The following is a 26,549-nucleotide window of genomic DNA, read 5'->3' as shown; positions in this document are numbered from 1 at the left end:
TGTATCCTCTATAAGTGGTTGTGCTTTTGTGTACTTTACTGTACAGTACTATATAGAGTACAGTAGTACAGTATCTTTATTTCAAGCCCAGGATGTCCCAAAACAAGCGTGAAAGTAGCAATATATAGCCAATTGTGTTAGCTGGGTACCTACGCTAACTTTGGTGGATCTACAGACAAATTGGACTTACGAACATTCTCTGGGAACAGAATTCGTTTGTATGTAGGGGACTTACTGTATTCAGCATCTACTACATGCTGGGCACCCTCCTCAGTTCCTTTTATATGTGATGTCACTTAATTCTCACCGTGATTTTATGATGTGGATTTAAAAGATGTGGAACTGAAGCTCAGAGATGTTGTCAGTCGTTCTGAGTCTACCAAACTCTGGAGTCCACTTCCTTCAGCATTGTGTGGGTTCTGAAAAAATGGGTATCTTCTTGTTCAGAAATATGGGGCTTTAGGCAGGAAGAGGGCCTCGTGGGGCTGCTGGTGGCCTGAGAAGCAGGGAAGAGTGGGTGGAGAAAGAGCAGCTGGTGAATCTTCCCAGGGGTGCTCCAGAGGCCGTCGGGTGCCCCTGAAGGTCATCCTGCAGGAGACCGCTGATGCTGGGATTAAAACAGAGGGTGACATGAGAAGGCAGTGTCCTCCAATTCAGAGCAATCACAGTTCACTGCTACTCCTGACCAAGTGTGCACGAAGGAGGACAAACCAAGAGGAGGAAAGAATATGTGGTTTCTCATTAGAAAAGTAGGTCAGATTCTTACTCTCTTGGTCTGCTCCCAGCCTGTTGCCGTGCGCTCTTCATTCTGTTTAGGACACGTCCCGTGACTGCTGAGCGCCCTGCTAATACATTAGCTCATGGTGCTTACGATTTTGTGGTGGTCACCAGGCTGAGCCCCAGGTCACAGTCAGGAGAAGCTAAATAGTACTATTCTGCTTTGAGATTCTGGTCAGTAACTATGGGCAGCCTGTACTAACCTCATTGGGTTTTTTTTTCTTTCTCTAATAAATTTTTATTAGCTTTTTTTCCTTCTCTAATAAAAGAGAATTTTGTTTTTAAGAGATACTACTGTGGAATTTTTCCCAGCAGAACTCTTTTTTTTTTTCTTCTTTTTTTTTTGATAGGTAGTGGAAAATTCCTTGGGTCACATTGACTGTCTGGTACTTAGGGGGTGGAGGTCAAGCTCAGGAACTGGGCTTCTTGGTGAATAACCCAACTGGGAATCAACCCACTCTTTGAGCACATAAAATAAGCCCATTTAGAGGAATCTCATGAATTTTCATCACGCACTAGCAAACATCAGAGGTCAGTCGGAAACCAAAATAATAATACACTATCCTTTCTCATGGCTTATGTCAAAGAGCCTTAGTCAAATGAATTATGAAGAGATAAATTATATTTTTTAATCCTCAGTGCTTTCATTCAACCATGAATGGTATTAATTCAGGGTAAAGACCATTTCAACAAGAGAGACTTGAAACATAAAATAGTAGGTAGGTCCTGACAGTGTACAGAGAGTCACATCTCATTCATGTAGAATTTTAAGGTCAGAGAGAATCTAGTGGCACCCAGTTACATACATCAAAGGCATGTCTTTGTATAGGAACCAGAATCACCTGGAAGGCTTGTGAAAATACAGATTCCTGGGTCCCACCTCCAGGGTTTCTGACTCAGAGTTTCTGGGATGAGCCCAAGAATGTGTGTTTCTAGCAAGTTCCCAGGTGATGCTGATGCAACTGGTCCAAAACCACACTGTAGAGCTGGTCTGCACCCCCTGCAGGTGATGAGCTCATCCAGGCTTTGCTGGACCACTTCTAGTGGGATGCGTTGTGAAAGCTGCCTCTGCCAACAGGACGTCTTTCTGAGAGCTTAGAGAGGCTGCACAAAAGTGCTACCCTGCACTGACATATACCCACTCCCAAATGTGAACTAGACGGCTAATGGGAAGCTGCTGCAGAGCATAGGGAGATCTGCTCTGTGCTTGGTGACGACCTAGAGGGGTGGGGTAGAGAGGGTGAGAGGGAGGCTCAAGAGGGAGGGGATATGGGGATATATGTGTACATATAGCTGAGTCACTTTGTTGTACAGCAGAAACTAGCAGAACATTGTAAAGCAATTATACTCCCATAAAGATCTAGAGAAAATAAATAAATAACTTAATTCAACATGAAAAAAAAAGTGCTTCCCCATAACTGTGTCCCTGGTCCCCATTCTGCCAGCTGGAACTACACTGAATACACCTAATCCCCATATAAATGCCTACACAGACTTCGCCTAAGATAGAGGTCCCTTTGGCAAATAATACTGTGTTCCATCCCAGGGATTGTTTGTTCACTGTATTGCACTATGCAACTTTCAGTGTTGAATTTATTGGGCTATGCACAGAATAAAGTATATAAATCTTATGTGTGCAGCTTAATGAATTTTTACATATGGATAAGGGGACTTTTGGGATGCTGAAAATACTCTATATCTTGACTTGAAAGTAACTGCTTGGGTATATATCCCTAGTCAGGGAACTAGGTCCAGGATTCCACAACTCAGAGTCCACATGCCGTGACTAAAAGATCCCGCGTGTTGCCACTAAGACCCGGTGCAGCCAAATAAATAAATAAATATTAAAAAAAAGAATTGTAAGTCTTCTGGACAAACAGTATGTTAGGGCAACCAAATGACTGATGAAGAAAAGGTGTTCCTTATGGAAGAATTCCGTATGGAGGGAATGATAGAATTAGAAACCAGCCTTTTCCAACTCTAATGAAGTAGTGAACAAACATCATCAGTGATTGATACAACTATTAAGGGAAAGATTGATGAGGAATTTTATCAGGGGTGATCAGAAGCCACCATCAACCTTACCACAACTAAAAGTAGACAACTAGATATTGTGTGCTTGCTGATGTGATAAAGTAGTAAGGACTCAGCATCACCAGGAAGTGTTCTTGTCCATAGCATTGAACCTGAGTCTCACCAGCCTCTAGCTGTACCCACCAGAACACAAGGAAATACAGGGGACTGAGCTGTGATTCTCAACCTTGACTGTGTGTTAGACTCACACGGGGAATTTGAAAGTCCTGATGCCTTGGCTGTGTCCCAGACCAGTTAAATGAGCCCTTGGCCTGGGCATCACTATGTTTTCTACTCCCCCAGATGCTACATTTGTTTGAGCCAAAGTTGGGGACCAGGGAGCAGAAGAGCAAGTTAAAAGAAGGACAATGAAACAATCACGAAATACGGAATGTAAGAAACTCCCTAGGACAAATAACCAGTGTTTTACAACACTTACGTGTAGCATTAGAAAAAAAAGATAGAGAGAGGGGACACTTGTGGATTAAAAGAGATTTAAGAAACATAAACCAGATGTGATGTGGGGATTTTGTTATGACCCCAATTCAAAGAAAGCAACCATTCCAGGACATTTTCTAGAGAATCAGGAAAATCTAAATACAAACTGAGTATTCTTTGATAGTAGAGCACTGGGCATTAATTTTGTTACTGGTGACAATGGTTTTGTGATTATGCTAAAAAAAGTTCTTGTAGTTAGATACATACTGAAGTATTTATGGATGAAGTATGATGACTCAGATTTGTTTTAAAATTCTAGCAAAAGGGACTTGCCTGGTGGTCTAGTGGGTGGGACTCTGAGCTCCCAATGTAGGGGACCCAGGTTTGTTCCCTGGTCAGGGACTAGATCCTGCATGCTTCAACTAAGACCCAGCACAACCAAAACAAACAAACAAACAAAGTGAATAAATAAACAAATAAGTAAATAAATAAGTAAATAAATATTTTAAAACATTCTAGCAAAAAATGGTGAGAGAATACATAAAAACAGATACAACAAGATTGGTAAAAAGCTGATAACTGTAAAAGTCAGGTGATGGGTACATGGGAATCCATTATACTGTTCTCTCTACTTTTGTGTGTTTTTAAAATTCTTATCAGGAAGGATTTAAAAGGAGGCATAGAGGTGAAGTGCAAGCTAACATATCTTGTGCATTGTGATGTGTTATCCACAAGTTTGGGAGTTCATATGAAACACAAACCTGCAATAAAATAAAGTGTAACCCTCTGTGTCCATGTGAAACAGACCTTATTTCTTTTCAGAAAAATATTTATATATTCAGTTGTTAATTTTCTTTATATCTTGCTTGCAGATGATTCTGGGCCACCTCCTTCCACTGTTATCAACCAAAACGAAACTTTCGCCAAAGTCGTTTTTAAACCTACTGTGGTCCAACAAGCCAAGATTGCCCAGAATGGCATCTTGGGAGATTTCATCATTAGATATGATGTCAATAGGGAGCAGAGCATTGGGGACATCCAGGTAACGGTTTCCTTGTTGCTGTTTCATGTTAGATGCTTGGTACTTTTAGTTAGACCCAGAACTAGTGATTTCAATACTTACCTAAGGGAGAGAGAACTACCAATTCTTAGGAAATCTGTTTTAACCCCAAATATGTCTCTGAGAAGACCAGTGGTGTTTCCTTGCTGGAGGCTGGGGGTACCTATTTCCTGCTTCAATAATCTGGAGGCAAATGAAACCTATAATCTAATTTTCCCTGCGGTGTTTTAGATGAAGTTAGAACTTAGTTCATCTTTAATTTTAATTTAGAGAGATGGCCCGGGGCTCATGTCCCTGTAGCTTATATTGCTCCAGAGACAGGGCGGAAATAGCAAAACGTATTAATGCACATCCAGAATGTAAGCAGTCTTTATGTCTCAGCAAGAAAGATGCTTAGGAAAAACCAGATACTGAAGGAAGCCGGATTCTCAGGTGACAAGGGTCAAGAAGGGATGGATGATTTAAATTGATTTAGTCAGTGTAGTTGATATATTTTTAAGGAACAACTTTATCCTTATGCAGATTAAATTAGCAATTAGTTGGAGGAATCAGGACCATGGATGCTTTTGCGCTCGGTACGGAATCTGCCCATAGACTGTGTTTCATCTTTGACTTTTAGGAGTTCCACAGTCTATCCATTTTGGTGTGTTTTCCTGCCTGATCTGGATACTACCACTTTTACTTTCTTTTCCCTCCACCAGGTTCTAAATGGCTATTTTGTGCACTACTTTGCCCCCAAAGACCTTCCTCCTTTGCCCAAGAACATTGTGTTTGTGCTTGACAGCAGCGCCTCTATGGTGGGAGCCAAACTCCGCCAGGTGAGTGAGCTCACATAGGGGAAAACAGAACTACTGGTTGCCAGACCGATGAATATCTCTACAGTCAACAAAAAATTAGGTCTCTGAGATTTTCTTCCTTCATTCATTATCTGTTTTTGATCAATTAACAGTAAATATGTGGTCTAATGAGTAAAATAGTATCTTTAAGGATATTATTACTGGGGTTAGGGTTCTAGGTTGGCAGAGATTTTCTTTCAGTCCATTGAAGGCATTTTCCATTGTCACCTGTATTCCATTGTTGCTGTTGAAAAGTCAGTAATATTTCAAACTGTCGTTCCTCTGAAGGTAATCTTTTATGTCAACTGTTTTTAAGATTTTTCTTTTCATCTTTAGTTCTCTGTAGTTTTAAAATGATGGTTCCAGGTATGGGTTTCTTTTTTTTTTTCTCCCTGAGGTTCCCAGGGCTTCATGACTTTGGGGATTCATGGAAAAGGCCTCAGCCATTATCCATGAAATTGCTTCGACTTTCTTTTCCTCCTGGGATTCCAATGTTAGATTTTCTCTCCATATTCTCACCATTTCGCATGGTGTCCTCCGTATATTCCACATTTTGCCTTTACATGCTTCTTTCCAAACCTCTCTTCCAGTTCACAGGTTCTCCCTTCAGGTCTGATCTGCTGTTAAACTAACCCATTGAGTTATTTCAGATACTGTGTTTTTCGTTCTAGAATTTCTATTTGGTTCTTTTTCAGAGTTGCTCTGTCACTTTTTAGAATGTTACGCACTGAGTTTTTACTAATTTTTTTTAATTTTCTCAAACACAATACACATAGCCATGTAAAGTCCGTATCTGATCATTGCAGACTCTAGAGCCACTTAGGAACTGTTTTTGTTGTTACTCAGCTGCTCTCTTTGTGTGGCTGGTTATCTTCAATTGTGTGATGGACACTATATTAAAAATGTTTTGTAGAAATAGTTTGAGGCCTAGGATCAGGATCTATTCCTCTAGAAAGTTTTGAGTTATTTCTGTCAGGTTCCTGGGGGAATTACAGCCTGGGATCATTTTAGTCCATTTTCAGGGCTTGAGATTTTTCTGGGCAGACCAGATGGCTCAAAGCTGGATTGCAGTCCTTTCAAAACTGGTTTATTTCTTTCCTTGGTGGGCTTTGGAGTTCAACTCTTGGATTCTTGAGCTGAAAAGTGATCCCAGATGCTGAGCCCACCTCTTTAAATTTTCATCTTCTCACAGATCTTTTTTCTCACTATTTTGTTAACTCTCTAATACTCTCAAGATTTAAAAATATATACATTTTGTTTAGCTTTTTCAGTTGTTCTCAATGGAAAGGATGAGTACAATTTGCCTGTAGGTTTTACTTATGGGCACCATTTTGCAAGATTTTATTAACATATAAGTGAAACATTCTTTTGTAGTGATTGACTATTTATTGACATTTGGGAGGCCTCACACCTTTCCATATTTACTAAATACTCTGTAAAGTTCTTTGCTCTATGTACTCCAAGTTCTTAAATGCCATTTGTTGGCTAAGTTGTTTTTGTGGCTTTGGTGGGTGATATCAATAGATGTCAACAGAAGGGTAATCATGGCTTCTTTTGAGACCACTGTTGGCCACAGAATATAGTGTTAATTAGGCCTTGTATCTGATCTGGTATAATAATTCCCATTGGAATTCCAGTTAACAGCTACAGAGTAGGTGCCATGTGCTAGGTTTCCCTGTGTATCTCATTAAATTCCTATGCAACTATGACTCTTCAGATTTTCTTTTTCATTTTTTTTTTAAGACAACAAGCTTCATGAGGGCAGGGTTTGGGTTTCCTCTGTAGGAAACATCATTTGATGAAGATATTGATGATCAAAGTTGCTGCAACTAATCTGAATTCACTAAATATTTTCCATTTTGATATTTTTACTTACCATCATATTACAGATATATCCAGTGTTTTTACATAGTCTTTAAAAACTCGATTTTAATGGCTACAGAGTCGCACTATTCAACGAAACTTCTATGAAAATGGGGATGTTCGGTACCCCTGCTATTCAATAAGGTAGCCACCAGCCATACGTGGCTATTGAGCATTTGAGTAACCGAGGAACTGAGTATTTAATTTTATTTAATTTTAATACATTTAAATTTAAATACCACATGCGGCTAGTGGTTACCATATTGGACAGTGCAGCTAAAGAATATTTACTCCTTCCCACCACCCATGAGAGACTTTGAAGTTATTTCCATTGTTTGCTGATATAAACAGCATTGGAATGACTATCTTCAGTAGAAATCCTTGGCCGTATGCCTAATCATTTTCTTTAGTTACATTTTTAGAAGTAGGGCAAGGAACACCAACCCATTTGTGGTTTTTGATTCATATTGCAAAAACATTTTCCAGAAAGACTGTACCAACTGGTAACATTTAAACCTGTTACCAGACTAAGAATTCTAAATAAATTAAGCCGTTAAAAGTAATCAATGAACCATACCCCAAGATATGTAAGAAAATATAGGTGCGTATTTACTTTTGAAGTAAGGAAAGACTTTATAAACTTAAAAACAATGAAAGTAATTACAAAGGAAGGAAATCAGTAACTTTATCTATATAAAAATTTTAAACTTTTGTTTTAAATAAAAAGAGAATAAAACTAAACAAAAGTCTGGGAAAAACTTATGCAGCAAAAAGAGGATTATCTTTAATATATAAAGTGTTATATAAAGAGGAGTTTATCTTAAATATATAAAGAGCTACTCTAGATCAATGAAATTAGTCCTGTATAAGAAAATGGGTGAAGGATGTGAAACAGTTTACAAAGAAGAAATAAAGGATTCAGTAAGACTGTGAAAAAGAGTCAATGGTACTAGTAACTAAAGAAATGCAAGGGAAAAGAAATACTGTTTTCATCTTCATAATGTAAATTACTTATAATGACAGTTTCTACCATATGCATTTGTAGAACTCAACAAAATTATAGTATTTAAATGATTTCCTAATAGACATTAAGAAACACCAAAATGGTAAAACGCATGGTCAGTCCTACTGCATTGTCACATAAAGGCCATTCGTCACCCAAAGGCTACAGCAGCTTGGAAGGCTCACATCTTCAGGAGCCTGAGTCACTTCAGGATTCAACCTCAAGCCTCGACCATTCCAGTGCACATGGGTCTTCTCCCACTTCTGAGGGGAGAACTATCAACAATCTTTTTACCAAACAGCCCTGAGAAAGAGAAAACCAGCCCCCCACTGTGCAGATAAAACCGATGAACTGAATCAGGGTCTCCTAGACTTACCTTTAATGATAAAATAATTTGGGCACTTCTTAAAAATGGAGTACGAAGTGTTTCCAATATGCTAAGGCATCATGCTAAGGGTATTACGTGAATGATGTAATTAAGGGCTATTTAATCTTTATAACGATTTGGTTGTTATCCCCATTTTACTGATGGAGAAACAGAGGCTTTGCAATAACACAGCTAGTAAATGGCCGGGCCAGGCTTCAAAGCCAGGTCTCACCCTGAAGGCCATGAATCAAACCAAGATGCTATGGGGGTCTCAGTGCAAGAAACGGGGTGATGAGACAGCATTCCCACGTGCAGTGATGAATGTGCAGATGGCTGCAAGGTCAATGCCGTGACATATCAAGACTCAATTGAGAAGGCTGAATCCAGAAGGAGGGATTTCCTTGCCAAGTACAATGCAATGATGAATGTCACTCTGTTTGTTCTTCTCCTCTCTTCCTTCGTTCCTGGATAGGAAATCCCATTCCTTGCGAGACACTGAACGTCTGGCATGCACTCTGCTGGCTTCTGAGCTGCAGTGTGGCGGCTTTCCAGGAGAACCACCCTAGAGCAGCCAAACATGTGTCAGAACTCTTCAGGCAATTTCTAAAGCCTGTGGCTGCCTTGAGTGGTTTGGAAAAGCCCTGCCTATTTTAGCAGCTCTCAGCTCCTCTAAGGCCACAGCCCTGTGTGAACAGCTTAGCGGGCTCTTGGTAGGGTCTGGTACACAGTAGCGTGTCCCCTGGTGAAGAGGAAAATTACCCCCAAGCTCAGGGCTTTGGTGACGTGTCAGCGGGCTTGGCAACACCAGACGTTTGTCACGGGTCCACTGGAATGCTGTAGGAATCATTCCTTCACTGTCACCCTGGATGCTCTTGGCTCCCTCATCTTCGATGGGCCTGAGATACTTCCCTGTATTTATCACAATGTTGGGCACATATTGGTATCGAGTACCAACTCCAGTACAAACTCCAATTGTAAAGATTGTTTCACCTTAAAATGTATTCTTAGTCAAGGTCTATCAGTACCCGGGAAGCACCCAAAGCTGTGTGCGTTTGGCATTTTCTGGTTCTGGTCCCAATCCCAGTAGGAATGTGAGCCTGGATGCCAGGACTTCGCCAGCCTGGGGGCGGCTTCAGCATCTCCTGCAGCTGCCAGCTCAGGGCTCGGCTATTTTCTCTCCACGTGCTCTTGCTGACAAATATATTGAGGTGGCTGTGGTGCTGGGCCAGGCAAGGTTTCTGCCTCTCAGCCTGAGTTTGTAAAACTTCTTAGTGGGAGGGGGATCTGAAGAGAAACAAAAAGCCGTGAGCAGATTAGACCTTTTTTATTCTCTCTGGTTGCCTTGCTTAGGGAGTTGGCATGAGCAAACATTCACGTCCTTTGATACATTGGGGTTAGTAAGTGTCTGTTAAATACACGTTCTTCTCTTTCTTTCCTCTAATCTATATAATTTGATCTACTACTTTCGACCTCATATTAAAGAGCTTGGCTAAGGCCCTTGCTTTGGCGACCCATCAGCGGCTAATACATGAGTTACCAGATGTCTTTTATGCTGTAACCTTCTGCAAACCTGTTCCCCTAATCGATACCCTTATCTGCCAGTCCTAGACTCCCATGTGACTCTGGGAGGTTGTCCTGCTTTCTCCGTTTAATTTAGTCAACAGTTTGAGAGGGTAAAGAACAAGCGTAGTGTTTCTTATCTGTAAATGCCCAACTAAAACGAGGGCACGTGTGAGCTGGTGGACTGGAGAACGCGCAACTGTGCTTCACTCACTGGCTTCCTTCACACTCCAGAGCTTCGCTTTCTTCTTCTCTGCACAAAATTGGGCTTCCAAGTGCTATTTGGACGTTTTATGTGTAACCTTATAGGCAAATGGTCTGTAAGCTCTGTGGGTTTGGGGACCATCTTGTTTTTGATGATTAGAGTACACATTCCCAGCCCCTAGCACTGTACCTGGCATGTAGCAGGTAATGATTTTTGCTGAAAAATCCACCAGCACATAAATTATAAAATGTAACTTGCATTTTTAAAGGCATAGTAGCTACGGCCCCTGAGTGACCAGCAGGTACCCAGCACCCTAAGGGTTTTCCATACATTTGTTCATCTTCCAGCAGTCCAGTGAAATAGACGTGGTTATCCCTATTTCATAGATGAGAAGGTGAGGGACAGGAAGGTGATGTAACGGCACTGAAATATACAGAGTTATAAGTGGAAAAGTTTAGAGTCAAACCCGGTCTACCCCACTCTGAAGCTCTTCACCATAACATGTTTTCATTGGATCATGAGGTGTAACTCTCAGACTTTGAGACCAGCTCTCCAACTTTCAGGCTCTACCTGTTTTTGTTTTTGTTTTCTTTTTTTTAAGTTGAAGTGTAGTTTATTTACCATGTTGTATTAGTTTCAGGTGTACAGCAAAGTAATTCAGTTATACATACATATATATTTATTCTTTTTCAGATTCTTTTCCCTTATAAATTATTACAAAATACAATTCCCTGTGCTGTGCAGTAGGTCCATGCTGCTTGCCTATTTATATATAGCACCAGTTCTGATGCCAAGTGATAAGATCCCTTTGACTACTGCCCCTGTCAGGTGCCTGCACACAGAGGCTTCAACCAGCATCGTGCTGTTGTGAGAAAAGAATGGAGCTGCCCTGAGAGACTTCAGCCAGCATTGTGCTGTTGTGAGAACAGAATGGAGCTGTTCTGCTCTGATGCACAGAATTAACTATTAGTGTTTCCTTATTTAGCTTTAAGCACACCTGCACGTATACAGGGATGCAGGCTGCGTTCCCTCTTATGGTTTGGATTGAACAGGCTGAGTGTGAGGATGGAGACCACGGAGGTGCAGAGTGAGAAGTCTCTGGGGGACATGAAGTCCAGCGGTGTCTGCTGTACATTCCTTCTAGCCGTTCTCTTCAAGAGGGTGCAGCTCTGCCACAGCTAGAAAGGGGGGATGCTGGAAAGACGTTAGGCTGTGGAGAGAGTAGCTTTTAAGTGGTGGGGATCAAAGGGGGGCAGTCTGAGTTTTGCTGAGCAGCCCAGAAGAATGCTGGACAAGACCAGCCCAGCCCAGAAGGACCCCTGGAGGTGATCTGGTTGGAGGAGAGGTCTCCCTGCACATATGAAAGGGCTCAGAAAAGGAGGGATGCAAGTGTATAAAGGAGATCACGTCTAAGAAATCTGGAGCGTCTCCAGAGTTTGGCACTACATGACTGTCAAGAAAATAAAAAACGGACAATGTAAGGTTTGGGTCCTCCTGCCTTACATTTTCAGGCTGCAGAACTTGTGGTAAGTCTCTTAAAGCATGGCTGCAGTTAGTAACAGAATGTCCAGTTGCCCTCTTTCCAGGTTTCTGGGACAGAGGTCAGCAAACTTTTTCTAAAACTTGACAGTGAATATCTTAAGCTTTGCAGGCTGGATGGGCTCTGTCGTAATGACTCAACTCTGCTACTGTAGCGCAAAGGCAGCTGTTGCAACATGCAAAGAACTGGGTGTGGCAGGTTCCCATAAAACTGCACTTATTAAAAACAGGTAGCAGCCTGCATTTGGCCCCCAGGCCATGGTTGGCTGACCTCTGGTCTAGAGCGACAGCTAATTGGTGTTGGCTGGAAATACTGTTTCAGTTAATGGTATTTATTCTCGTCTGCTGAGCTGCCCTTGTCCACACAGTGCCCCCAGGAGACGCGTGTCTCAGAAATACATTGCAAAACAGAGGTCTGGGACTCAGGACTGTGAACAGAAGGCAGTGGAGGAATCTGGCGTCTTTAGGCTCAGACTCAGAAGATGAGAAAATACATGATGGGCAGAGGACAAAACATTTTTACCCTGGGCCACCAATGAAAGCTTGGATTTTTTTGTTTCAAAAAAAAATCGCTCTTCAACAAAGATCATATAGATGATTTTAAATAAATTGGAGGCACCCATTTAAAAACAGTTTGTTGAGGCAGCGAAGCTTGAGCTAAATGAGGTCATGTTTAAGAAGTTTTGAGGCTCTCTGACTGAAGGTACTATTGAAGGGAGGAAAAATGAACAACAGAGCTTCAAGTACTCCTGCATCACCTGTTCAGAGTGCAGGCTGTGTGGTGAGCATCTGAAAGCATCGTCTTTGCATAAGCCAAAGCCTAGCTTCCCCTTCCAGCCGTCCTGACCTTGCACCTAAGTCTCTCCAGTTGGGATCGGGATCAGCCCACTTTCTCTGTAACGAGCTAGATAGGAAACTTAGGCTACAAGTGACAAGGAGATACACTTTGTAAGTCAGAGGATTACATGAGATAACAAATGTGGAAGTGATTATCAGAGTGTCAGAAAGCGTTGCTCTTCCCAAGTTGCATCCACTTGCCTGGCTGATGGAACCTGCAGAAGGGGTGCAGCTCCTAAGCGCTGCCCGGGCCTGACACCGTGACCGGCTTCATTCTCTTACTCAGGACCCCACCCTCTCTCAGGATGGCATCTTGGCTTTGACTCCAGACTTCAGATTCTCCAGCAGTGAACTACATGCTGATTATGTGCTGTGGGAAAGGGACAAGGCATGGCGGGGGGCGGGGCGGGGGGTGGGGTGGGCAGAGATAAATAAGATAGAGCCTTTTCTCCCAAGAGGTCTGGAGGAGAAGAAAAGTCATGTAGAAAATTGTATGCAGAGTGCTCCCTGTGGTAGAGGCACATGTAGGGTCCGGTCACGGCGCCTTGGGGGTGCTGGTCTGCTTTTGCCAGGGTGGAGTAGGGGATAACAGATGCTTCCCAGAGGAGGGGGTAGTTGAGTGAGTCTTTCAGAAGTTAATTCAGTGGGGGGGATGAGAAGGGAGAGGGAGAGAGAGAGTGTGCAAAGACACGGAGGCACAAGGAAGAGTATAGGCAAGAAAAGCACCAGAGGATGGGACTTCCCTGGTGGTGCAGTGGTTAAGAATCCGCCTGCCAGTGCAGGGGACACGGGTTCCATCCCTGGTCCAGGAAGATGCCACATGCTGCGGAGCAACTAAGCCCATGCACCGCAACTACTGAGCCTCCACTCTAGAGCCGGCGAACTACAAGTAATGAGCCCCCATGCCACAACTACTGAAGCCCGTGAGCATAGAGCCCATGCTCTGCCACAAGAGAAGCCACTGCAATGAGAAGCCCGTGCACCACAACAAAGAGTAGCCCCTGCTCACCACAACTAGAGAAAACCCGTACACAGCAACGAAGACCCAACACAGCCAATAAATTAAAAACAAAAAAGAAAAAGAAAAAAAAAGAAAAGCACCAGAGGAAGACAAACACTGTGAGATATCACTTATACATGGAATCTGCAAAATACAACAGACTGGTGAATATAACAAAACAGAAGCAGACTCACAGGCACAGAGAACAAACCAGTGGTTACCAGTGTGGGGAGGAAAGCGGGGAAGGGCGAGATAGGGTTAGGAGGGTAAGAGGTACAAACTACTACGTGTAAAATAAATAAGCTACAAGGATATATTGTACAACACAAGGAATACAGGCAATATTTTATAAGAATTATAAATGGAGTGTAACCTTTAAAAATTGTGAATCACTATATTGTACACCTGTAATTTACATGTTATCCATCAAGTATATTTCAATTTAAAAAGAAAGAGAGAAAATCATCCTACTTAAGTTACTTTAATCAAAGACCTTAGAATTCTGCTGGGGAAAAGAAACATGGAACAATCACGTGTTAATCAAACCCAGCATCCCATGTGGGTAGTGGAAAGAGTTTGATGGAGGGAGAGAGCTTGAGGTGGTCCACAAGAGGTTAATGATGGAGGTGACCTAGAAACTAGTCCTTGAAGATGGCAGGAGAGGAGGAGGTGAATTCTTGGTTGGGGAAAGGCATGAAGAAAGCTACGACACAAGCATGAATAAGTTATAGCTAGAAGGTTCTGGTAATATTTTGGATTAGATAACCTGAAAACCGTCCTGATTGGCGAGGCAGGGACATTGAAATGAGTCCAGGTGTGCAGCTGAGCTGTTAAAGAGGCCGAGGACACTGCAGATTCTCAGCGTGGAAGGGGCACTGAGGGGCAGAGGGGTGACCCACACAGGGACACTGCCACTCTCCCAGCCTGCGGGAGGGTGACTCCACTTCCCCTATTTCCTTGTGTGTACAGTCTTCACATGCTGATGTGCTGTGTGTACTTCTTCCATAACATTCCACTGTTTCACACGGACCTTGCTTTTTCACAGCCTCCACACATCTTTCTGTTCGTACTTGATGTTCCTCAAGGCACGCCCTGGGTATTTAAACTGAGCAGCCTAGCTGGAGCTACACCAAGGACACGGGGGTCGTGAGAACCCATATGTGAGGGAAAGTTGGACGGGTCAAGGGGCAGGCAGACATCCGGAACATCTGTAGCCTGAAAAGGGCAGGGCTCTAGAATCCAAGCACACAGTTAGGCAATATAAACTTCAGAATCTAGACCAGGCACTGGGGACCAAACACTCAATCCTGTTAGCCAGTAGGTGTGTCAGTACGTGGGTGAAGGACGCCAGTTACAAAGATCTGCAAACTTGGTGGAACGTTTCTTGGTCCGCATCCTCTTATCTACTTCCTGTCGGAGCAAGAAGGCATACCTGTGACTGAGCACCTGCAGCCTGCGACCACCTGGATAGAAGTGGTGAGGTTATATTCTTGGCCAGAATAAGAGGCCAGCCATGGGAGCAAATCCTGCTCAGTACTAACCTTCCATGTGAAGAGAAGTGAAAAAGATAATCTCTTTTGAGCCTTGAGTTATTTCTACATCAAGCATGAGAAGTAGATGTGCTTACTACATCATAAAGAATCAAAGAAATGTTATTGGCAAAGAGCTTTTTAGAAAAATGTACCATGACATTATTAGGTAAATACTAGATGCATTTGTCAAAGCCAAGTCCAAACATTAGGTGATGGATTGTAACGTTGTCCAGAGTATTCATGTGAGAGAGAGTTGGCTTCTCAAGTTAGGATCATATTATCCAAATACAAAGACTAATGAAATATAGTTATGTTTATATTGCAAAAGATGCTCTAATATCTAAACCTATTCAGACTTTTTTTTTTTAATTTAGCCAGAATTTAGTTGTTAACCATTATTCTCTTTTGGAACCAGCCCTGAAGTAATACTGGCATTTAGATCTGAACTTTTGCTACAATAGTGCTTTTCTCTGGCTTTGAAGAAACAACCATTTAATATTTTTACACAAATTGGGTAATCAGAACCAAAGTTATAACATAATCTAGCACAGTCTTGCATGGAAAGAGCATTTGAAATTAGAATTCAAACAGTAAATGAAGTTATAATAGCTTAAAACAATTATTTTAAAATACAAGAGCCTCATGATTTTGCTTAATTTTGAAAAGATGCTCTTCATAATATTGCGAACAATGTAGAGACCAAAGAAATACTGTTTTCTCCATTTCCTCCTGGGTGAAATTTCAAGTTAATATTTAGCACTTGCTAAACTGTTTTAAAATATTGGAAGATATGATGACTTCTGTCCCCAGTTTTCCAATTATATAAAGAAAGCTTCTGAGTTTCTGCTCTTTCTCTAAGAAGAACACTTTGGCCAGGAGAAAAATAGCTTGTTTCTTCCAACAAGATTCTTCGTATCGGACAGAGACACCTCCTGATGGTTTATGTTTCTTTTATTGCAGTTTAAATTTTTTTTAAAATATAAATTATATAGTGTGTTCCATTTCGGGAGCTATTTACGGCAGAGAGGCGACAGGAGGGCATCAGGCTTTGTGTTGTCACTGTTTTCCTTTATGAGTTTATATTAGCTCTTGAACTGTACTTATGCTGTCATCAGTGGGGTAACGTTTTTAATGTTTTGGGTTCTTCTCTGAAACCAATCTGTTGCTAGAGTCTTTGGAAAGAGTAACAATAATATGGACATGAATACATTATGCAGAAATGGTCTTTCTCACTCAATTTATTGCCTTGCTCCTAAAGTTGGGATTAAGGAAGAAAAAAAAAAACCTGATTACTTGGTGGGTCTGTCTCGATACAGTTTTAGAAAACTTTCCTTCAAATCATGGAAAGACCTGTAGCATGTCCATGTAAGGGTGTGTGGCCTTCTACAGAATCCGTGTTTATGAGCTTGAAATGCCATGGTCTTGGAATACTGCCACTGGAGCATAATTGGTACCCAGGGACTGGAAGCATCCAGCTGGCTCTTCATGGCTGCTCTGGTTTTAGCCATGACCTTGACTCCAGGATGATGTGGGTGGATGCTAATGGAGGATGCAGAGAGAGGCAGGGATGGTGGATATCTCCATCCTCCTCAGTGCCGGCTTAGATGCGTAGTTTGAGGTTGCAGTGAGGACCTGAGGCTGCAAACTTTGATGGGATCCCAGACTATTTATTTCTGTCTGTCCTTCTGCTGGAAGGACTCCATTACTGGTCCTGGGCATGGAGGGGTCCCCCTGCTGGCATCAGGAGGGATGACAGCTCAAGGAGGATGATCTGCACACACTTCCCTCTGGTCCCCACCTGTGTCCCTTATCTCTGCCCACCTGGGAAGGGAGAAGGCCCACCTGTGCCCAGTTCCTATTGGGTTCCATGCCCCAGTATTACCTCTCAGAAACTTAGGGCTGTTTTCAGGGTGTGTATCTGCTAATGATGCCCTTTCATGGCTCAGACTTTTAGAAGGTCTTAGAGTTCTTTTGTTTTTGGTGAGAAAAATCATAGATGCTTTTCTCTCGGGTTCATCCAAAGAGAGTGTGTAGATCAAGGGAAGAGAAAATGTCAGCTCCTTGGTAAACATTTTAGAACAAGGCAAGTGATAGGACTGCTTCGGAGCACAGCAAGGCCATTCTGCTGAAAGCACGGCATGGCTATTATCTAATACCCTTGAACTTGAATTTCCTCTATGATGTCATGGGCTTGTAACAAGCCAGGGTCTGTGGTACAAAAGCCTTTTGTGTCAGTGTTAGTTCCTGGTGAGTGTGGTTTGGCGGGAACACAGACATGTTTGAGGAAGGCTGCGTCGGTGGGTACCCTGATGGACTGGGCGGGCAGCTGGGTTTTCCATGGGCTTCACTGATGGGTCACCTGAGGGCCTTCTCTCCTTGGGCAATGTCTAAGAGTCGTTTATGACGTGGTAGTTAGCAGAGTGGAAGGCTTACCCCTTCGAGAGCTGTGCCAAGAGCCCACAGCTGCTCGGGCTCAGTTTTATAGGGAAGGGACAGGGATGTCCATCCCTTGTCTCTAGGATGGCTTAATGCAGGGGCCCAAAGCCCACAGGACAGAGTTGCCCCTGGACACTCCCTTCCCCAGGAGCAGCCCTAACAAGGAGCAGCAGAAGTGAAGGATGCAAAGGGGGCTGCCCCTCCTGGGGCCCAGCCCTGCCCCTTTCCACAGACACCATCAGGGGAGCCCATGTAGTTCCCCTTCCTCAAGATCCACTAGAACAAGAGGTACCATCGCCAACCATGTTGAATGAATAGAGACTCTGAAACCGAGAGCTCGTCTGTATTTATTTACATGCGCCTCGTTCCTGAAAGAGTTTAAGTGGACAGAGATGAAAAGGCTGACTTAAAAATAAACCAAAGACAGCGCTGGAATTCACATCTAAGACATTGTTTTCAAAGGAAATACATCCTCCCCTCCTTTCAACCGAAGGAAAGTACCTATAAGAAGAAGAGTTCCTCACCAAGAAATAGTTTCAAGCAGAGACCCATCCCTATTCTCTGTCATTCTATGTGGCTCAAATTAAAAAGAATCTTGTCTAAATGCTCCTTCCAGACCAGGGTGCTTCTTTATGCCCTGATTACTAAGAAGTATATCCCTTTTCTCTGCTCATTATGTCTGTGTACCTTTTGTATCTTCAGTCCAAACACAACCTGCCATGTCGTAAGGAGCCCGTCTCATCACATGTACGGACCAGTGTTCACAGATGGCTCTCCGGGACCCACAGGGAGTGGACTGGAGCAATTGGTGCCTTCAGGGTAGCTCAGGCCTTCAAACCAGCTTGCATTGTACATTCTGCCTTTCTGGGCTTTCTGTGATCTTTCTGGAATGTGCTTGCCCTGCTCTCTGGGCTACACTGTTGGAAAAAGTCTGACCAGATTTCTGGTCCTCTTCAGCGTATGAACACAGGGTGCAGAAGTGTCAGCTGAAGCACCCTCGCATTTACTCTTCTATCTGGACCCTCACCTTCCTCCTGCCTGTCCAGCCTTTCATGGAACGCAGAGCTTCCCAGGCCACCCGCCGTCTAAGGAGGGGGTCGGAGCTCGGAAAGGGTTAATGGACGCTGCTGGCTCCAGGCAGCTTCTGCCCAGGCCTCTTGGGATGAAGACTTGGAGGCCATCCCAAAGGTCCTAAGGCAACTGGAAATAGAGCCACCAGGAGCCCACGGATCTGTCTGCCCTGGTGCACGGGAGGATAAGTTACAGCTGTGGCCTTACAAGGTCATAAGAAACCCGTCGTTGCCGAGCTCAGGGAGGAGGGTGGAGAGGCTGGAAGGGCTATTCCTAAAGCAAAGCATCCATCACGATGGGGAAAAACACCAGCAGAGGAGCCCGGCCAGCCCCTCTTGAGGGCTTTTAGCACGCTATTTAAGGAACCCTTAGGATGCCAACAGCTAAACAAACAGCAACCTTCTGAGGAGTTTCCCCGGGTTCCAGCCTGCGCCCTGGGATGCCCGGCCAGCTCTGAGCCCCAACAGTGAGAACATTTCCAAGTGCCTGCCTGAGCGTCGGGCTCTCAACCGTGTCATCCCAGGGACGGCCACTGCTCCCTGTGGTCCCGTCTGTCAGTCACCTCCCCACTGTGGACCTTCAGACTTCCCAGGGGTCTAGGCTCTTGGATGGAGAGTGACGCCAAGCCCATCTTTGCTCACGCTGGGGTTGTGTTGGCTCTGAGCAGAGGGAAGGGTGAGGGGTCGAGGTAGGGCCAGCTTCTCGGAATTCCAACACAATCAACCCTCCGGGCGCTCCACCACATCTGTTTACTGTCACGATCCGATCTATTTTTTTTTTTTTTTTTTTTTGTTTAACGCTATCCCTCACTCAGCTCTGTGTTTCCTGCACATCATCCTTCTCAGTGTTCCCTGTCTCAGCCTCCCTGGGGGCTGCGTCTCTCTTACATCCTTTGTATTCACTGCATAAGATCTCCCCCCACCAACCCTCATCAATTACTCATTCAACAGATATTTACCGACAGCCCACCATGTGCCAACTGCTGTGTTGGGAGGGTGAGGAGGAGCAAGGGGACAGCTGTTTCGAGGAGTCTAGTGTGACGGAGGGACAGTTTATTCACCTGTCACTTCCTGGGCACATGTGTCAAGAATCTGCCATGCGGCCAGGCACAGCTGGGGGTGACACAGGTGGAACAGAGGAAGCCCCTGCACTGGGAGGCACAGAGCTGAAATGGACAGTCGAGTAAATGCACAAATATGTAATGACATTCTCTCTCCCAATGCTATGAAGGCAGAGAGCAGGGTCCCGTGCTTGAGAGGACAGAGAAATGAGTGAGCCCAGAACTAAAGGATGAGGAGGGGCCAGCGGTCCTGCAGACTGTCGGGAAGAGCATTCTGGGCACAGGAAACCGCAGGTGCAGAGGTCCCGAGGTGGGAAAGGGCTAGAAGAAATAATGATAATGCAATGTGATAAGTGCCAAAATAGATGTGTGTGTCAAGTGAAAGAGGATCTCAGAGGACGGGGCCGTCATTTTTTTTGTCACTTGCTTTTTCCCCCAGTTGTATTGAGATAGAGTTGATACACAGCACTGTGTACATTTAAGGCATATGGCATAATGGTGTGACTGACTTGTACTGTGAAATGATTACCACAGCAGGCTTAGTGAACATTTGTCATCTCGAGTAAATTGAAAGAGAAACAACATTCTTCCCTCGTGATGAGAACTGTTAGGATTTATGCTCTTAACTTTCATTTATAGCACGCAGCACTGTTAACCGTGGTCATCACACTGTACATTACACCCCCAGGACTTATCTATCTCATGACTGGAAGTCTGGAGCTTTTGACCACCTTCTTCTCATTCCCTCAGCCCCACCTGTTGCCTCTGGTAACCACTAGTCTGATCTGTTTTTCTATGAGTTTGGTTTTGTTATGTTTTTAGAGTCCACACAAAAGTGATACCATATGGTATTTCTTTGTCTTTATCTGTCAGGGCCACACAGGTAGTAGGTGATGGATCCAGGGTGAACCCTGGTCTTCCTGCTCTTACAGTGAAGTGCTCTGCACCCCTGTCAGAGGTGGCAGAGGTCACTGAGATGGCGATTATGTGATGAGCATCCCCTACTTCATACCTCATATGCTGCATCTCTTTCAGTGTCTAACAGCAGTGCTGTTTGGAGAAGGCAGTGCCTTGATTGCTTTAGAAGCTCTTATCCAGCCTTCTGGAGCTTTTCTTTCCTTTCTTCCTTCCTTCCTTCCTTCCTTCCTTCCTTCCTTCCTTCCTTCCTTCCTTTCTTTCTTTCCTTCCTTCCTTCCTTCCTTCCTTCCTTCCTTCCTTCCTTCCTTCCTTCCTCTTTCTCTCTCTCTCCCTTCCTTCCTTCCTTTCTTTCTCTTCTTTCTTTCTTTCTTTCTTTCTTTCTTTCTTTCTTTCTTTCTTTCTTTCTTTCTTTCTTTCTTTCTTTCTTTCTTTCTTTCCTTCTTTCTCTCTTTCTTTCTTTCTTGTTTTTTTCCTTTTTTTTTTACTTTATATTGGGTGTAGTTGATTTATAATATTGTGTTAGTTTTAGGTGTACAACAAAGTGAATCAGTTTTATGTATATACATATATCCCCTCTTTTTCAGGTTCTTTCCCCATGTAGGTTATTACAGAGTATTGAGTAGAGTTCCCTGTGCTATACAGTAGGTCCTTGTTAGTTATCTATTTTATATATAGTAGTGTATATATGTTAATTCCAATCTCCTAATTTATCACTCCCCCCCCACAATTCCCTTTGGTAAGCATAAGTTTGATTTCAAAATCTGTGAGTCTGTTTCTGTTTTGTAAATAAGTTCATTGGTATCATTTTATTAGATTCCACATATAAATGATATCATATGATGTTTGTCTTTCTCTGTCTGACTTACTTCACTGGCGACTTGTCAGATGAAACAGGCATAAAGCAGTGGAGAAGAAAATTCCAGGTAGCCATGGTGAAGATACAGAGGCTTGATACACTGTGGGTTCCAGCAGACGTGACATTTCATATATGAGACACCCATTCGTGTCTTGTATAAAGTTGTAACATATTAATGCCGATTTTTTGTGGCAAAGTTCCTTGACCTTTATCCAAGTCCCTTTATGTAGCAGGCACTTAATTTTAACCCTGGGATTGTCCCCGGTGTGCTGTTTCCAAGCCAGGAGATGTGTGGACTCACACAATTGGATGTGACTGGCCTTGCTTTTGTGTTTGCCTAGACCAAGGATGCCCTTTTCACGATTCTGCATGACCTCCGACCCCAAGACCGTTTCAATATCATTGGGTTTTCCAATCGGATCAAAGTGTGGAAGGACCATCTGGTGTCAGTTACTCCCAACAACATCAGAGACGGCAAAGTCTACATTCACCACATGTCCCCAAGCGGAGGTAAATGTGTGTCCTGCTTTGCCTGTTTGCCTCGACGGGACACGTGAGTAGCTAACTTTCTGCCCAGAGACAGGGGTTTGAAAGCTGACACTGATCACAGGAAAGGAGATAAGGGGGGAGAGCTTTCCCAGGTGCTTGTTTCTCCTCTTCCAGGCCCCGAACTAAGATGGTCAAGTCAGTTACGGGGGAAAACACCCGATAGGTTCAGAGCCTTTCCTGGTTTATCTCGCAGATTACAAACAATGCAGCTCTTTTTGTAAATGGTTTTTGGGGGATGAAAGCTGGGCAGATGACTTAGTGTTTCGTGTGTTTGAATGTGAGCACCTTAGGAAGCAGCAGATGGAGCCGCCCTCCTGAGCTGTTAGTCCTCTCAGACCCCAGGTGGCCTGGGAGGTGCCCTGGGTGGAAAAGTGATGGACTCTGAGTCTTGGCACACTTGGCTGGGGGGTGGTGCCTGGGTAGGTACGCAGATGAGGGAAAAGGCCATAAAGGACTCTAAGACAGTATGCTACCAGCCGTGCTGGGTGTAAGTGCCTTCAACCTGGACCCAGATGTGACTCCCGCTGTTATACCCGTCACTAGGACAGTGGGCACATGGCAGGCACTCAGTATTGGAGTGTTTATTGGACCGGAACCTGACCCTTTGACACCTTTCTGAAAGGCCCCTGTAGAGACGCCATCTCCTGGCCATCTTGGATAAGTCTGCTTTGGATGCCTAGAAACCTAGAAAACACCCAGTCCCATTCATCCCCTTCCATCCAGGTTTCTCGTCACCCAGGTATTGGTTATTTCCCATCCAAGGCAAAGCTCTGGTTTCCCAAACGAACTTCATTTGGAACTTGATCTTGTTTGGATGGAATTTTGATTCACAAATGAAATTTCCTACCAGTCTCTACAATAATGGGATCTAGGAGCTATTTTACTGGTTGATGGGAGAAATGAAAGGTTAGATTTAATATCCTAGTGATGATCTACGGCAGGAAGTTGACAAGTCGGTTAAGTCTTCGAGGGAAGAAACTCTCCTTCATCTTTGTTTAACCCCTAGTTCCTAGTGTAGCTCCTGACCTACAGTGCACACTCAAAGAATACGTATTACATTTATTTTAATGGTACTGCTTGCTATTAGAATGCTTTGTGTGGGAGGTGGAGGAGATAAAGCTTTAGAAAACAGTTGTGTGTATTTTGGAATCTAAATCTTAGAAATCTATCAGTTCCCTTTGTTTTTTCTCGGTATTTCATTGCCTCAACCTGTGCAGGTGAACAGAAAATTAATCTACCCTTCTCAGAGAGGTGTCACATTAGGAGAGGAGTGTAAATTCTGAAGCCAGAATGTCTGGATTTGAACCCAGTCCTACCAGCTCTGAGGCATTTAGCCTCTCTATACCTCAGGTTCCTCATCTGTAAAATGAGGGATGGACTCCTTGTTAGGATGAGATGAGTTAAAACAGTTAAAGGACTTAGAACAGTGGCTGCACATAGGAAGTCCTCTCTAGGCATCAGATTTGGCCATTTTACCGAAGTGGTCCCTCCTGCTGGTGCACTTGGGTCCTTTGATTGCCATGGGGGAGCTCTCAGTGGAATGGTTGGGACAGCTCCCTGGGGAGGGAACCCCCCCTTGTTAAGTGTGTGGGAGATGCCCCAACTTAACAGAGGTTCCACGCCCAGCCCCACTGTGCTTTGGTGTCTGGTGTGAGAAAAGCGAAGTGCATCCTTTGCTTGGGTCCTCCTTGGCTTTAGCATGGAGTGAGAGATTTGGCATCATTGTCAAGTTCTAGGTTAAAGAGAAAATAAGCACCTGCCTTTTGGCCCATGCCCACGTATCCAGAGGCAATGTGAAACTAGGCTGGCCATGCAGAAGGGCAAGTGCACGAACCCAAAGAAATGTTAAATTCTGTTTCAGCTGTAACTTTCCTTTATGTTTGGACCATGTGTATATCTTAGAAGAAATTATCCACGCATCTGCACATGGACATATATATTATAGCCAGAAATTCTGGAGGATGCGAAGCTATGGGGAACGTTATCTGGTTCACTCAAATATGGTACATTTTACAGGGAGATAAAAATCACTGCAGTCAGGGGGATGGATTGTGGCAATGGGTACACAACTTTATAAATTTACTAAGAATCATTAACTGTGTATTTAAAATGGGTAGAATTTTTGGTATGTCAATAAGGCCATTTAAAGAAAAAAACCACTGGGGTCAGAAAAAGGAAATGTGTTCACGGCTGCCGTAAGCACTCTCAGGTTTTCTTGGCGATGGTCGAACAGCGGCAACCAGTTGAAAGAAGTTCTTAGCTAATCCAGAAGCTTCATGTTAGCTGGTAGTTTTAACTTCCACCAACAACCCATCTCTCCATCCCCCAAGCAGAATACCTGCCCAGCACCTGCCACAGACACTGTCCCAAGCGCATCTCAATTAGAAACGGCAGGGGTGGGAGGTGTAGACTTGAAAGCCTTAGCTCTGTGGGGTCCTAACAAGCAGAGGTGGTCCCGAAGGGGCGGGAGGTAGGAAAGGCAAAGACAGCGCGTTCTTTAATCTGCATCCTCCAGCCCGGGCTACACGTGAAGTCACCGCGATGGTCTCCACGTCCCCACCTCCTCATTCTGTGCCCTTTCCTTCCCTCTGGGATCCTTTCTTTCTCTAAATCCCTGCAGCAGATACCCTCCTGCCCTTTCCAAAGCAATTCTCTGAGAAGGAGGGAGAAACCGTTCAGGAGGGAATGGAGACTTCTGAGTCGAGCTGCCATCAGACACCTTCAGGTCAAGGTTATAGGATTCTGTGCCGTTCCTAGTCATCTGCCAAGTTTCTAGAAGGGCTGTGTCACCTGGAGTCACCCCATGAGTGCAGGTGGCTGCTTTCCCCACTTGTCACTTCTGCGGGTGCTGGAGAGGGGCCGTGGAGGTGTGTCCAGGTAAAGGCAGCAGCAAGGCTGCTCAGGTGCCTGTCGTGTGTCCCGCAGGCACGGACATCAACGGGGCCCTGCAGCGGGGAATCCGGCTGCTCAACGACTATGTGGCCCACAACGACATCGAGGACCGCAGCGTGTCCCTGATCGTCTTCCTGACGGATGGGAAGCCCACCGTCGGGGAGACCCACACCCTCAAGATCCTCAACAACACCAGGGAGGCCGCCCGGGGCCGGGTCTGCATCTTCACGGTGGGCATCGGGGCCGACGTGGACTTCAGGCTGCTGGAGAAGCTGTCCCTGGAGAACTGCGGGCTCACGCGGCGCGTCCATGAGGACCACGATGCCCGCGCCCAGCTCATCGGGTCCGTGGGTCTGTCTGTGTCCTTGGGGCGGGGGGCGGGCTCAGCGGGAGGCGTGGACGTGAGGACGGAGCCCGGGTCTGATCGTCCCTCCTTCCACGGGAGACGTCGCCGTGGGTCTTGAAACCAGGTGGGGATGGGTTCACCTTCTGGTCCTGCCTTGTGACTCGAGGCTTTAAGACCATCTGTGCCTCCGTCTCCCCATCCGTGAAGTGAGCCTTCTGGTTGGATGATAGGATTTAACTAGAAAACCTATGTGGAGTATTGGCAGCACGGCTTTCACAGGTTAGGTGTTCTGTTAGCTCTCACGGTTACAGCTGTCCCCCTGACATTTCAAGCACTTCTTCATCTCAAGATACACCTCGGAGGGGCTTCCTAGGTGGCGCAGTGGTTAAGAATCCGCCTGCCAATGCAGAGGTCACGGGTTCGATCCTAGCTCCAGGAAGATCCCACATGCCATGGAGCAACTAAGCCCGTGTGCCAAAAAAAAAAAAAAAAAAGATGCACCTCGGAGATACTGCAGGTCAGTTCCAGACCACAGCGATGGAGTGACTATCGCACTAAAGCACGTCACATAGGTGGATTGCTTTCCCAGTGCACATAAATTTATGTTTGTTTATTTATTTTTGAAATTTGTTTCTTTTTGGCTGAGTTGGGTCTTCGTTGCTACATGGGCTTTCTCTAGTAGTGGAGAGCGGGGGCTACTCTTCCTTGTGGTTTGCAGGCTTATCAGTAAGGTAGCTTCTCTTGTCGCAGAGCACTGGCTCTAAGTGTGTGGGCTCAGTAGTTGTGGTGCACCGGCTCAGTAGTTGTGGCATGTGGGCTTCAGTAGTTGTGGCTTGTGGGCTCAGTCGTTGTGGAGCACGGGCTTAGTTGCTCCTCGGCATGTGGGATCCTCCCAGACCAGGGATTGAACCCATGTCCCCTGCATTGGCAGACAGACTCCCAACCACTGCGCCACCAGGGAAGCCCCATAAATTTATGTTTACACCACACCATAGTCTATTGTGTGCAATAGCGTCATGTCTAAAACAATGTACGTACCTTAATTGGAAAATACTTTATTGCTAAAAAATGCTAACCATCATCTGACCACTCAGGGTTGCCACAGACCTTCATTTTGCAAATGATGCTAGGTCTTTGAAGTGCAATAAAACAATTTATGCCTGTTTGTACCCTAATTCCTCCCTGTGAGGGCAGTGGAGTCGGTAGTGTCAGCTCCACGTTCCACACTAGTTACAATAATCGCGTTTTTATGTTGAAGCAAAATGGCCAGTTGAAACCGGTCGCTGACTGTGTTATGTTTTGAGGGGTGGAGAGGAAACCAGAATTTATTA

General features: G+C 44.5%; 1 protein-coding gene across 1 annotated transcript in view; it reads left to right on the top strand.

Annotated features, from left to right (window-relative positions):
* ITIH5 (inter-alpha-trypsin inhibitor heavy chain 5) overlaps positions 1–26,549 on the top strand; it is a 73,472-nt gene that overhangs the window by 33,373 nt on the left and 13,550 nt on the right. The window contains exons 6-9 of the mRNA XM_057733699.1: positions 4,161–4,330; positions 5,050–5,166; positions 21,773–21,941; positions 24,906–25,215. Of these exons, the coding sequence (XP_057589682.1) occupies positions 4,161–4,330; positions 5,050–5,166; positions 21,773–21,941; positions 24,906–25,215 (766 nt within the window). The remainder of the gene's footprint in view (positions 1–4,160; positions 4,331–5,049; positions 5,167–21,772; positions 21,942–24,905; positions 25,216–26,549) is intronic.

The sequence above is a fragment of the Hippopotamus amphibius genome, chromosome 4 (genome assembly GCF_030028045.1).
Source record: "Hippopotamus amphibius kiboko isolate mHipAmp2 chromosome 4, mHipAmp2.hap2, whole genome shotgun sequence".
In the NCBI taxonomy this organism is placed as follows: Eukaryota; Metazoa; Chordata; class Mammalia; order Artiodactyla; family Hippopotamidae; genus Hippopotamus; species Hippopotamus amphibius.
This window is presented reverse-complemented; position numbering and strand designations above follow the sequence as displayed.